General features: G+C 46.5%; 1 protein-coding gene across 1 annotated transcript in view; it reads right to left on the bottom strand.

The window, feature by feature from the left end:
- Window positions 1–14109, bottom strand: part of LIPG (lipase G, endothelial type) — a 53681-nt gene extending 39572 nt beyond the window's left edge. The window contains exon 1 of the mRNA XM_081942553.1: window positions 13846–14109. Coding sequence (XP_081798679.1) covers window positions 13846–13936 — 91 coding nt within the window. The 5' untranslated portion in view covers window positions 13937–14109. The remainder of the gene's footprint in view (window positions 1–13845) is intronic.
- Window positions 14110–14531: the final 422 nt, after the last annotated feature.

Here is a 14531-nt window from a genome sequence, read left to right as displayed (position 1 = left end):
CTGTACACCGCCCCGAGTCCCTTTCTGGGAGAGGGGCGGTCTAAAAATCTAATAAATAAATAAATAAATAAAAAGTGTGTTATCTTTTTTTTTTAATCGTCTTCTATGGATGGAAGTTTTGCAAACACTTCCTACTTTTTAAAGTGAAAGTATTGGCTTTTCTTCTTCTACATTTTTTTACCTATGGATTAAATCTTTTTTTTTTTACTTTCACAATACTGGCTTGGATGGGTTTTTTTTTCTTTTTCTTTTGTTCCATTTAAGAGCCTTGTTTCTTTTAAGCTTGGAATATAAAGAGGATATAAAAGGAATATAAAGAGAGCAGTAACATCAGAAGGAAAAGAAGTTACACTGCCACTTGAAGATTGGAGGCTGAGTTCTGGAAAAAAAAATCTCTCTCTTTTCTCTAATCATTTTGACCTTGCACTTCAAAGGTTTTAGCTTGCAAAGAGATAAGATGGGTTGTTTATGCAGGTGCCCTTTGGATGTCTCTTTGGCAGTGAGAGAGAAGTGAAAAACAAAGCTTTGTTTTCCAACTAGAGTGGCAGTGTTTATAAATTGGACAATGACACAATACCAAGAAGAAACCATAACATTACAACAGATTATGTTTGAAATTCAAAAATTATTAGAAACATCAGAGAGAATTGAGAAGAAATTGGAAAATATAGATGGTAATATAGCAAACTTTGATGAAATTGAAGATAGCTAGCTAATGAAAAAGTTAGAGTGTCAAAAACCCAAAGGAAAAATGAACAAAGAGGCAAGATAACTGTGGATATTGACAGTGATCTGAGCGTGGTTGGAAATGGAAAGAATGGAACATGGAAAGGGAAGAGAGATGGAAAAGAGCCCTACTCCAGATTTCAAGGTATAGAGGGAGAAAAAAGAGAAGAATTGGTGGATTTAAGGAGAGGAACTTTGACAAAAGCACTACTGATAACCAAAGATAAGCTGATTAGAGAAGTTGATGGAGGGTTTCGAGAATTTATAAGACATGCAACAAGCAACAAGGTGCGAAGAGAAGTCCACACAAAGTTGATTAAGGAAATAACCAGAAGATTAATCCCACATAAGGCAAAAGAAATAAGATTGTACTACTACTGGAAAGACACAGGTTGAGATATGAAAACTATTAATAAAATACTAGCTAAATAGTTAAAATTAGAGCATTATGTTAAAAATGAAGTGATAATGGATATAGCTAGATAGATAATTGACAATGATATAATGTATATATATGTATTGGTTTGACAAGAGAAAATTTGGTATAAATTTTTAAATGGTGACCATGAAAGGAAGTTTAGAAATGGTGTTATGTATGAAAGCCTATAATATCAAAATTGGATTGATCATGGATATAGTTAGATAAATAATTGATAATGATATAATATATACATATATATTGCTTCAACAAGAGGAAATTTGGTATAAATTTTAAATGGTGACCATGAAAGGAAGTTTTGAAACTTAGTTATGTATAAAAGCCTATAATATTGAAATTGGATATAAATTGTAAACAGTGATTAAGAAAGGAGGTTTAGAAACTTTGTTATCAAACATAATTATTTTTTATTTAGAACGTTTCACAAAAATAGAATGTTGTTGGATGATTTTGAAAATAGACAATGGAATGCCATTATGTGGTTTTGCTTTGCATTTTGGAATATTTGCTATAAAGGGATGTTAAAACAACTATAGTCATATGAAGGATGAGGTATGATGATAGTAATATATATAAATATATTTGATGTAAAATATATAATTTGATATGGATTATAGGTGATGACTGTGGAAGGGATCTACGGAAGTTCTTTGTAACCAATTGACACACTTTTTATAATTTGTAATGGAATATGTTTTTATGGTGTTTGTTGTGTCTTGTTTGTTTGTGTTTTTAAAAATTATTTTAAAAAAAGAAGGAAGGGAAAGGAGAAGAGGAAGGAAGGAAGAAGAGAAGGGAGGGAGGGAGAAAAGAAAGGGAAAATAGGGTGGTGTTAAAACAGGCGGATGGGATGGTAAATAAAGCAACCCAAATTGTATATTATAACCTTTTAAATGGAATAACAAATGTATAAGAATGACAAATGTAAAGAAGAAGATCTATGTGAATGTATACCTATAACTGTATGTAAGGGAATAAAAAATAAAACAAACTTTTCAAAAAAAAGTGTATGTAGTCACGGCTATGGTTTTCCCAGTTGAAATGTATGGCTGTGAAGGTTGGACCATAAGAAAGGCTGAGCGCCAGAGAATGGAAGCCTTTGAACTCTGGTGCTGGAGAAGACTCCTGTGAGTCCCTTGGACTGCAAGGAGATCAAACCTGTCAGTCCTAGAAGAGATCAACCCTGACTGCTCTTTAGAAGGCCCGATCCTGAAGGGGGAACTCAAATACTTTGGCCACCTAATGAGAAGGAAGGACTCCCTGGAGAAGAGGCTAATGCTGGGAAAGATGGAGGGCAAGAGGAGAAGGGGACGACAGAGAAGGAGGTGGCTGGATGGAGCCACTGGAGCAGTTGGCATGAGCTTAAATGGACTCCAGAGGATGGTAGCGGACAGGAAGGCCTGGAGGAATGTTGTCCATGGCGTTGTGATGGGTCGGACACAACTTCGCAACTAACAACAACAACCTTAAAGGCTTTTGAGAGGTGCAGGAATATGTTTAAGACTGTTGTAACTTTACTGGTTCTGTAACTCAAGAGGGCACGACTTTTCGGGGGAAATATAAAATTGGGGGTGGGTGGGGGACAATTTCACCTTGAGTGGTATGCCGAGATCCAAAAACCAGCGTGTCAGAAGGAAGCAAAATGTCCAGATGAGATTGCACAAAGCCCTACCTTTTTTTTTTAAGTGTGTTGCCCAACAGCATTTATGCAACTCATTTTCCTTGGTGATTCACAATCAACCCATATGTTGTGTTTGCCTAATATTTGGAAACAGAAGCTAATATAATGGGAAATTCACCCTAAATTTAGCAGATCAGACAACATGCTAGATATTTAAGGAAGTCGTGTTGTGCAAATACATCCTATGGGGATTCGGGCGAAGGCCAGCTTGTTCCAAGTGCATGCAAGCCGCACAACTCTGGGCATCCTTAGCACGGTGCCAAACACACACTTGAAAATTGCTTGCAGACTTTGTACAGTTGTGTCCTGGAATACCACAGGCCACAAGACTTGCAGAAGGGAGGCAGAGTGTACAGAAGTGATTTGGGGGTGGGGGTGGGGAAAGGTAGTCCTTGACTTACAATCATTTATTTTAAGTGAGTTTTGCCCCATTTTGCAACCTTTCTTGCCACAGTTATTAAGAGAATCACTGCAGTTATTAAGTTTGTAACACGGTTGTTAAGTGAATCTGGTTTCTGTTAGATATTAACATATATCGTAGGAAGTCTCCTCTCTGGTCCGCTGCTACAGCGGGAAACAGGTATCGCTCTGATTGGTCGAGAGGTGTACCCGAGTCCTATAAAAGGGGAACCCTCCGACCACAGAGCAAGCTGGATCACTACTACTACTAATAAAGAGCTGTTAAGTCACTTCGTGTCCGCAGTCTGTTCTCTCGCTGCCCAGATCTAACATTGGCGACGAAGGTGGGATCGAGAGACAGATAGGATGAAGAACGCTACTTCAGAATCTCCGGATTTGATCCAGCCTAGGAATTCGGCAGAAATTCCGGCAGCCACCTCAGGACACCGCAGCGCGGCAAATTCAAACAAGAGAAGATGGCGATGCACACTCCCCCCGCTCCATTCGACCCAGCGAACGACGAATGGGAAGCCTTCATGATTCGTTTCGAGTGTTTTCTCGAAGCGAACGAATACACAGGGATAACCGACGCCCGGAAGAAAAACATCTTCCTCGGCTACTGTGGAAAAGAAGTCTTCAACACGGCCAGAGACCTCACCGCGCCTACTCCGATACAAGCAGTATCATGGACGGCGTTGCAACAGGCTCTACAGACTCATTACGCGCCAAAACCTTCCCGCCACGTTTGCCGCCAGGAATTCAACACGCAGAACCAGAAGGCGGGAGAATCAATCAGCCAATATGTTGCAGCCTTGCGTAAAGCAGCAACTCACTGCGAGTTCAGGGATCTGGACGAGCATATCCTGGCACAATTTGTCTGTGGGTTAAGAGACATTTCACTACAAAAGAAGCTGTTGGCAAACCCAAATTTAACCCTACAGATAGCTCTAAACGAAGCAAGGGCATCAGAGTCAGCGGAGAAATCATCGGTAACCATACAACGCGGTTTCAGCGTAAGCCAGCCAGCACCCAGGCAAACCAGAGTTCACTACGAGGACACAAACCCCGACTACGAGGATCCCGAGTTCGAGGACAGTCACCTGATGCGGAGCAGTCACTTGAGGCCTGGGGGGAGACCCGGATTCCGTTTGCCGCCCTGCGCAAGCTGCGGAGGGAATCACCCCCGGTCTACCTGTAGGTTCAGGAACGTTGTTTGTTCGCACTGCAACAAACTTGGGCACATCGCACAAGTGTGCCGGAGCGAAATCCCTGCCTCACGGCAGCCACCTATGTACCGCCAACAGAAGCCCAACCCAGGGGCTTGGCGAAATCAAAAAGGGCGCCCAGAGAGAAATCCACAAGTGTTTACCCAGAGAGAAAATCCCCAAAGAGCTGAGCGAGCGTATTCCCAGAGAGATTACACACAAAGAGCTGAAAGAGCGTTCTATCAAGACGCTCAACGAGAGTATTTTCAGGATACAGATGCTGAGATAGAGTTGACCCAGAGAGAGGAGTTGTGAACGTATCTCACCACAATAAGTCAGGTCCGCACCAAGCGGCCTAAAAAGCTGAAAGTCACAGTCCTCTTGGAGGGCTCACCTTGCGAGCTGGAAGTTGACACAGGATCGTCCCTGACGATCATTTCATGGGCATCCATGAAACAGGCTATCCCTAGCCTCAAAAAGAGCCAACTACGTGTTCCTGACATCCTGCTTCGAGACTACCAGGGGAACCGAGTCCCCATCGTGGGCCAAGGCACATTCCAGATCCGTTTCAAGGACATCGTAGCCCAGCTGCCCGTGACCATCGCCAGCGCACCGTTACAGAACCTTCTAGGACTAGATTGGTTTGAAGCCTTGGGGTTAGAAGTCACAGGAATCAACGCCGTGGAGAACAGCAGCGCTGAGCAGATATTTAAGGAGTTCGAGGATGTGTTCAGCCCCGGTCTTGGTAAGTATGTGGGTAAACCAATTTCATTCAATTTAGACCCCAAAGTGGCGCCAATCCGACTTCAACCGAGACGAGTGCCTTTTTCACTCCGCCCAAAAATAGATAAGGAGATAGATAAGTTAGTGGAGCAAGGAATCCTTGAGCCGGTGGATCACGTGCGCTGGGAAACTCCCATTGTGACCCCAGTCAAGCCAGATGGGTCAGTCCGCATCTGCGCGGACTATAAATGCACAATTAATGTCGCGCTACAACAAAGCGCATATCCTGTGCCAGTAGTACAGCACTTATTGCACTCGTTGGGGCCAGGAAAGATATTTGCTAAATTAGACATGGCACAAGCTTACCAGCAGTTGCCCGTAGATAGCGCCACAGCGGAGGCCCAAACTATAGTGACGCATAGAGGAGCATTCAAATGCAACCGGCTACAATTTGGTGTGAGTATTGCTCCAGGGTTGTTCCAAAGCGTCATGGAACGACTTTTGCAAGGGATACCGGGAGTCGTCCCCTATTTCGATGACATCTTGGTGTCCGCTGCAAACGAGGAGCAATTAAATAAAAGAGTCAGAACTGTTTTGGCCAGAATCAGAGAGAAGGGTCTCCGCCTTAAAAAAGAAAAATGCCAAATTAACGTGCCTAGCGTAGAATTCCTGGGTTATAGAATCGATGGTCAGGGAATACACCCAACTTTAAAGAAAATTAAGGCGATCCAGGACGCCCCCACACCACGAAATCAGACCGAGTTGCAGGCCTTCCTCGGACTACTTAACTTCTACAGCGTTTTTCTGAGACAGAATGCGACCGTTGCTGAGCCATTACATCGACTACTCCAGAGGAACGCACCATGGAGATGGGGACGATCCGAAGCAGCAGCTTTTGCCGCAGTAAAGCGCCTGCTCACCACTGACTCGCTGTTAGTCCAATACAGCCAGACACTACCGCTGGTATTGACCTGCGACGCATCACCTTTTGGAGTCGGCGCAGTCCTTAGCCACAGGATGCCGAACGGAAACGAAGCACCCATCGTCTTCTACTCCAGGACTCTTTCGTCAGCCGAGAGGAACTACAGCCAGATGGACAGGGAAGCGTTAGCTGCTGTAGCTGGAGTAAAACGTTTCCACGAATACCTCTACGGCCGCGATTTTGAACTGATTACAGATCACAAACCGCTGTTGGGACTTTTGGCGGGAAACCGCCCCACACCAGTCTCCCTTTCTCCACGCATGACCAGGTGGACTGTTTTCCTGGCTGCGTACTCCTACAAGTTAATTCATCGACCGGGCTCCACTCTAGGACACGCAGACGCACTCAGCCGTTGCCCACTACCGGACCTCTTACCAGACCCCACTCCCGAAGTACCGGTGTTGCTCATTGACTGTTTGGACTCAGGACCGGTTTCTTCCTGCGACGTTGCAAGGTTCTCCTCTAAAGACAATTTAATAAAGCAAGTTCAAACTTGGGTTTGGAGGGGGTGGGCGAAGGGAAACGTGGGCCCGGAATTCAAAGTATTTTGGTCGAAACGGGACGAACTCTCAGTGTTACAAGGTTGTTTATTGTGGGGGGATCGAGTTGTTATTCCTTATGCTTTACGTAGAAATGTGTTAGATGCATTACATGTTGGGCATCCGGGGATCGTTAGGATGAAGGCGTTAGCAAGAAGTTACGTTTGGTGGCCAAACATGGACAAAGAGATAGAGGAGTGGGTGGCCACTTGCGATCCATGCCAAGAATCGAGATCAGCACCCCCGGAAGCGCCCGCCACAGAATGGGAAAAACCTAAAGCACCCTGGTCGAGAATACACATCGACTTCGCAGGGCCAGTTCAAGGTCAGACGTTCCTTATAGTTGTGGATGCATACTCCAAATGGCTAGAAGTAGTCCTAATGACTTCAACCACGGCAGAGGCAGTCATTAAGGTTCTACGGCGACTTTTCGCCACTCATGGCCTGCCCGACCTCCTGGTCTCCGATAACGGGCCCCAGTTCACGGCCATGCAATTCGAAACATATTTAGCAGGTCAGGGAATTCGGCATGCCCTCGTCGCACCATTCCATCCGGCATCAAACGGACAGGCGGAGAGAATGGTGCGATCCGCAAAAGAGGCCCTCGCTAGGATGGGTCCAGGTGATTGGCAAACACGCATTGACCATTACCTATTAATCCAACACATTACCCCCAGCGCAACGACGGGCAGGAGCCCCGCTGAGCTACTCATGGGCCGCCGTCTACGGTCTCACCTGGACCGTCTTCACCCAAATTACTCTGCCACAACACCCCCAGACTCCACAAGCAAAATTCGGAGTTTTAGCATAGGGGATTCAGTATACGCCCACAACTATGCAGGGGGGACATTATGGATGCCAGCAAGGATCATTGGCATCACGGGTCCACGATCGTATCTGTTAGAACTGGAAGATGGGCGGAACTGGAAAAGGCACATCGATCAACTTCGGGGTCGCCTGGCACACTCAGATCTACGAACCGAGAACGAGAGCTACACACCAATGCAAAGTCAGCCACTCGAGAGCCCCAACACAGAGAACTACAAGACCTGCGAACCCAGGACAGAACAAGAGGCCGAGCACGAAACGGAACAAACCCCAAGCAATGTAAGCGAGCAGACCCCCGAACACCCAAGTAACGAAAGCCTGAAAACCCCCCAACCCAAAACGGAGAAAGAAACCGATCCTGCAACTACTTCTGACCAACCCGAACTGAGACGCTCCACCCGAGTAAGACAAACGCCGACTTACCTTAAGGACTACATAACTAACCGCAATGTTCCGTCTAAGAGGGGAGGGGTGTTAGATATTAACATATATCGTAGGAAGTCTCCTCTCTGGTCCGCTGCTACAGCGGGAAACAGGTATCGCTCTGATTGGTCGAGAGGTGTACCCGAGTCCTATAAAAGGGGAACCCTCCGACCACAGAGCAAGCTGGATCACTACTACTACTAATAAAGAGCTGTTAAGTCACTTCGTGTCCGCAGTCTGTTCTCTCGCTGCCCAGATCTAACAGTTTACTCATTCACTTAGCTTGCCAGAAGATCACAAATGGTGATCCCATGACCCTGGGATAGGGTTGCCAGGTCTGCTTCCAAAAAATAGCGGACAAGCGGGGAGGGGGGGGTGTTAAGTGGTAAAAAAATAAAAAAAATTACAATTAAATTATATATTTTCTTACAAACAGCAAAATAGTATTTACATAAAAACAATGATTAACTTTTATGTTTATAATGCTTCAAGGAAATCTTTGGTTTGACAAATTCGCGCTCTACATATTGAGGCTAGTCCTCATTGAACCTCAAATGATGATACGTTGTTGAGTGTTCCAAAACATACCTATCCAACTAAGAAAAAAGTATAATATAAAAATAATAGGTAAATGCGAGTTAAGAAAAATAGTATGTAAATAATTTTATATACTTTTATTAAATGTCTTGTGAAACAATCGAATATGATTAATAATTTTTTCGGAGAATCGAGTTCAATGGATATTCGATCTTTGTCTCATTCTAACTTATGGGGAAAAAAGACAAAACGCGATTCTCCTATCCTTATTCTCTTAGACTGTACAGCTTTAGATTACGTACCATTTCATCAGAAAGCTTTTGAATTAAAAAAATATGTCCACTGTTTTGTGAAAAAAAATAGCGAACATAATGTGAAAAAAGTGGACTGTCCGCTCAAATAGTGGACACCTGGCAACCCTACCCTGGGACAGTGCAATATGAGCCAGAGGCCAAGCATCACATTATCATGGCAGTGCAACAATCGTCATATGTGTGAAAAATGGTCATAAGTCATTTTTTCAGTGCCTTTGTAACTTCGAACAGTCACTAAGCAAATTGCTGAGGACTAGCTCTATTGATTAGACTCAATAATATTATAGCACTAATTATACTATAGACAGAGAGTTCTCAACTTACGACCACAATTTGTTCCTAAGTGAGAAATGCGTTAGGTGAGCTTTGCCCCTTTTTACAACTTTTCTTGCCACATTTGTTAAGTGAATCACTGCAGTTGTTAAATTAGTAACACGGTTATTAAATGAATCATGTTTCCCCATTGACCTGGCTCGTCAGAAGATCGCAAAAGAGGATCACAGGTCCCCGGGACACTGCAACCGTCATAAATATGAGTCAGTTGTCAAGCATCCGAATGTAAATCATGAGAGCAAGGGGATTGCTGCAATGGTCATAAGTGTGAAAAACTATCCTAAGTCACTTTTTTCAGTGCTACTGTAACTTTGAACGGTCACTAAGTGAACTGTTGTAAGTCGAGGATTACCTGCACTCGATAATATTATATTATTGATTATATATTATATTAGGAACACTTGATCCACCCAGACCAAGGGCGTCAAACTCAATTTCATTGAAGGCCACACCAGATCATTGACCTCGGGGAGGCTGGGTGGGTATGGCTGACTGGGTGGGTGTGGCCAACCAGATGGGTATGGCCAGCTTGGCACCACTCCCCAAACTGCTGGCATGTTTCCCCTTCGCATTAGGTTGACCAGGCCGAAGCCAAGCTGGCCCATAGTTTCCCTTTCGCATTGGGTAGACCAGGCCGAAGCCATACGGGCTGGCCCCTTACATTTCCCAGGATGGGCCCACGGGCCAGATCTGACCACATGGTGGGCCGGCTGCAGCCCACGGGCCTTGAATTTGACACCCCTGATCTAGACAGACTTGCTTCTGGCCAACACCAGTTCTCCTCCTTTTGAGCAAAAGTCAAAGACGATCTTTTTTGTGACTTTGAGACTGAGAAGCGTCATATGGATTTCTTAATTTGCAAATAGATAACAGAAGCTGAAATAGCAATATACAACTGCAATTAAGGGTTATTACACTATCTTACAGTGGCAACTGGATTTTCTGTTGCTCTCCTACCCCTTGTGGTCACAAAACCTGTTGAACAGCCTTGACTCAACCCACATCAGAAGAGACAATCTTTCCTGAAGGTGACTTCTCCAAAGTACTCTCAAAATCCCAAGAATACAGGTAGTCCTCGACCAGAATGGAGTCCAAAATTTCTGTTGTTAAGTGAGACATTGTTTAAGGGTTTTCCCCCCGATTTTACAACCTTTCTTGTCATAGTTGTGGGGTTTTTTTTTATTTGAAAAAGGGCTACAACTAAAGCCACTTTATTTTCATTCACCTTCCTCTTATTTTTTTTTTAAATACATATTTTAAACACATATTCACATAAACAAAACAGAAATGTAGATTAAGACAACAAAGGAACCAAACGTTCTAACTAACTTTTAACTGCTATGTCTTAATTTATCTTAACTATATCTTATCTCTCCCTCCTAATACTTCTATTACATCACTGTTTTAGGTTTCCTAACTTCTTGTTCTGTCTTCTAACCATTTGTTCCACGTTAGATAATATTCTGATTCCTCCTTTCCTTGTATTTCTTTTGTCAGTTTGTCCATCTCCGCACATTTAACTGTGAAGAATGGTCATACATCACTTTTTTCCAGTGCCATAACTTTGAACAGTGACTAAATGAACTGTTGTTAAGTCGAGGACTATCTGTAGCAAGGCCAATAGATGGACTAACCAATGACGTATGAAGTACACTTATTCCCTGGGGAAGCACTTTAGGTACAGTTAAGCAACAGTATAAATCAGTGCATGCTAATAAAACCCCAAGGGAAGATGTGTTAGGCCAGGGGTGTCAAACTCAATTTCATTGAGGGCCACATCAGGTTGTGTTTGACCTGGGGGGGGGGGCAGGGGAGGCAACTTGACATCACTCATGTGAGGGGGGGGCATCAGTGGTGACCTGATACTCTGCCAGCAAAAATGGGCTCCCAAGCGCCGTTTTCGGCTGCAACGGCCTTCTGCAACCCTTTGCCAGCAAAAGTGGAGTTTGCAGGGTCAGCTGTGGCCCTCCCGAAATCCGTTTTCACTGACCTAGGCACCGTGAGCCGGTCCTTCACTGTTTGCCAGGCAGCCCCATGGGCCGAATCCGACCCCCAGGCTTTGAGTTTGACACTCCCGTATTAGGCTGAGTTGGCAAAGGAATCCACCTTCATCTCAATAACGCAGAAACTCAGTTTCATCTAAATCATGGTTTATGGCACCAATAATGTGGTGGCTATGACATGCAGACCATCAATTGCAAGAATTTATTCAAACTGACCAAGCCCTACACAAGCAAAAAAAAATAAAAAAATCCCCCAAACATTGTGGAATAGCATGCATTAGAAATCTGGTCTACATCTCTCCAAAATTCTAAATTTTGCATAAGGCACTGCATTTGCCAATAGCCCTGCACTTCTGAGGATCTGGTGAGAACGAATGGAATGAAAGAATGAATTCCAATGGGGAAAGAAAAACACCAGGAAAACCTATTGATCAGACCATTGAATTCAAGATGAGTTTGTTTGCCATAAGACAATTTTAAAAAATGAGGCATCGCTGGCATTTTTTTTTTTTTTTGCTACTGTTGACAATGCAATTTAACGCCTCTTCCAAAGCAGCTTAAACTACACTTTTGCTACACTTTGAGCATCTCCCTTTCTAGCGATAGTTGGGTTGATAACATCTTCAACTATTTGAAATCCTTGAATCTATTACTATAAATCAAGCGGGGAATCAGCCAACGTCACCAAACACCTGACTAAAATAAGACCACCGATAGAGTTACCCTATATTTAGACGCAATCCTATCATTCTCCATGGTTCAGGACCAAGTTACCTGCGGGATCGCATCCTACCCCACACATCCCTGCGACCAATTCGCTCTCACAAAGAGGGACTCCTCCGGGTACCATCCGCTAAGCAATGCCAGTGGGCGGTGCCCAGGAGTAGGGCCTTCTCTGTGACGGGCCCAACCCTCTGGAACGACCTCCCCCCCCCATATTAGAATCATTGCTGATCTCCGCTCCTTCTGTAAGAAACTCAAGACCCACCTGTTCCAATTAGCTGGCCTGGCCCAATCACAATCATAATCATAACTTATTCCCCGACCCTCCTGGCCGGTATTTTAAATTTTGGGGTATCTTAATTGGTTTTAATTATTACCTTATTTCATGATCATTGTACAGACTTTTTGTTTAATTTGTTTTTTCTGTGATTTTGTACTTTTGTTGTCTATAGTGTATTTTATTCCTGTCTGTACACCGCCCCAGTCCCCTCGGGGAGAGGGGGCGGTTTATAAATCGAATAAATGAAATGAATGATGAATGAAATGAATGAATTCTGCTTGTCACATCGTCCGATTTGCTTGCTCCGGTCTTAAGTGCAACTACTGCAAAACTTCAGCAACTACTGAAGTTTCCACTCTATAGCGGTTGCTTCCCTAAAACGTGGTTAGACCTGGGCTTAGTGCACAGGCAGTGCATTCAATGACTCTTTAACTCCCAAGACGGGGTACAAAATCGCAGCCTTTGCAGTCCCGTTTGGGGCAAAAAAAAAATCATACAAAACCCACCGAGAGTTTGAAGGGGGGGGGCAATACTGTATAAATGGCACATCAAGGACACGTGGCTTCAAACTCTTTAAAAAAAAACCCAACCTTGCAAACCTTTCCTGGTCCAAGTGGCAGAAAAATTCCCCTTCCACTTTGTCTAAGGAAGAGATTCGCCGCGAGTGGGTCCGAGCGGGGAGGTTTTACGCCAAAGGCGGCTCCATCCAACCCTGCCGTTCTCCAGGGCGATTCTTTCGCCCGGTGATCAAACCCGGGTTGACTCGCGTTCTCACGCGCATCGCGCGCGCCTCTCCCCAACCCAGGTTAGCAGTCACCGATCTCTTGACCGCTTCCCTCCTCTCAATCCCCCTCCATCTCCTCCACTCTGACGCCCGCCCCCCAAGTATCCCTTGTGGGGTGGGGTGGGGGAAATAGCTTCAAGTTGTGATCAAGCGGGGACTCATTCACAGAAGCCTCGATCCGCCTTGCCTTCCCCCTTCCCGCGTCCACCGGGTGCCTCCCTGCGGACTGGCGACCCCCCTCAATTTCCCCTCCATCTGCCCTCCCTCGACCCCCAAAGGATTCCTTGTCGGGGGGGGCGGAAATAGCTTCAGGTTGTGATCAAGTGGGGATTCATCCACAGAAGTCTAGATCCGCCTTGCCGCCCCCCTTCCGCGCCCGCGTCGGTAGGGCGGTGGGACACTGCTTGGAGGCGACTCATCGTTCACACACACACACACACACACACACACACACACAGAAGCAGGGGGTTTCTGGCTGGGGACTGGCGACCCCTCCTCAATTTCCCCTCCATCCCCCCCCGCGCCCACCCCAAAGGATCCCTTGTCAGGGGGAAATAGCTTCAAGTTTTGATCAAGTGGGGACTCATCCACAGAAGCCTCGATCCGCCTTGCCATCCCCCTTTCCTCGCCCACCGGGTGCCTGGCTGGGGACTGGCGACCCTTTCGGTGGACCCGCGAAGGGAGAGAGAGCGCAGGCTGGGGTCCGTTCAGATCTAACCGGGAAGCCTTCCCAATGAACCGTGCATGACCGTGTGTCTCCCACCACCACCACCTCCAGCCTGGCCGGGCGGGGGCATCCGAGGATACGCGGATCTTCCCCACAACTCTCCCGGGACGCGCGGCTGGCCGACGGGCATCTCCTCCCCACTCCCGGGCAGGGCTTCCAAGGCGCCCGATCGCCCTGGGCGCGCCGCGGCTGCAGGTACCTTCGCTGCGCTCCGATGCGGCTCCCGGTCGGTCGCCGGCGCCGCTCCAGAGGCTCAGCCAGAGGTGCAGCAGGGACAGCGAAAGGCGCATCGCTCTTCTCCGGGCGCCGCGAGGGCTTCGTTCGGCTGGCGGGGCTGGGCTGGGCTGGGCTGGCGGGCAGTCCCGGAGCAACGTGGGAAGCGCGAGGGGAAGAGGAGCCGGCCGCGCGCGCGAGCGTCCCCGGAGCAAGAGTGGCGGCAGCCCAGGCGGAGGCTCTTTCTTCGGCGGGGCTGCAAAAGGAGGCGGGGGTCCTTTCTAAATAGGCGAGTGGGCGCGTCACCTGACCCATGGCCAGAGGGGGACGGGACTCCCGAGGCTTCGGCTCCCGGGCGCTGATTGGTCACGCCTCCCTGACGTCGAGAGAAAGCCGGCCAAAAGTCTCAATGGAGCTGCGACACACCCACCGGCAGGAGAGGGGGGGGACCGGGCCGGGCGAGGAGGGGGACGTGAGACGGGGAGGCGAGATCAGCCCCTTCAACAGGGGAGAAGCAAGGCGGGTCTGTGGAGGATCCGGTAGCTCTGGGACTGTCGGTGGGACGCTGCTTGGAGGCGGCTCATCGTTCTCTCTCTCTCTCTCTCTCACTCACTTTCTGTCACACACACACACACAGAGTGCACAAGAAGCAGGGGGCTCTGGGACTGTCGG

The sequence above is a fragment of the Natrix helvetica genome (assembly GCF_964273705.1).
Source record: "Natrix helvetica genome assembly, chromosome: 2".
NCBI classification, from domain to species: domain Eukaryota; kingdom Metazoa; phylum Chordata; class Lepidosauria; order Squamata; family Natricidae; genus Natrix; species Natrix helvetica.
This window is presented reverse-complemented; position numbering and strand designations above follow the sequence as displayed.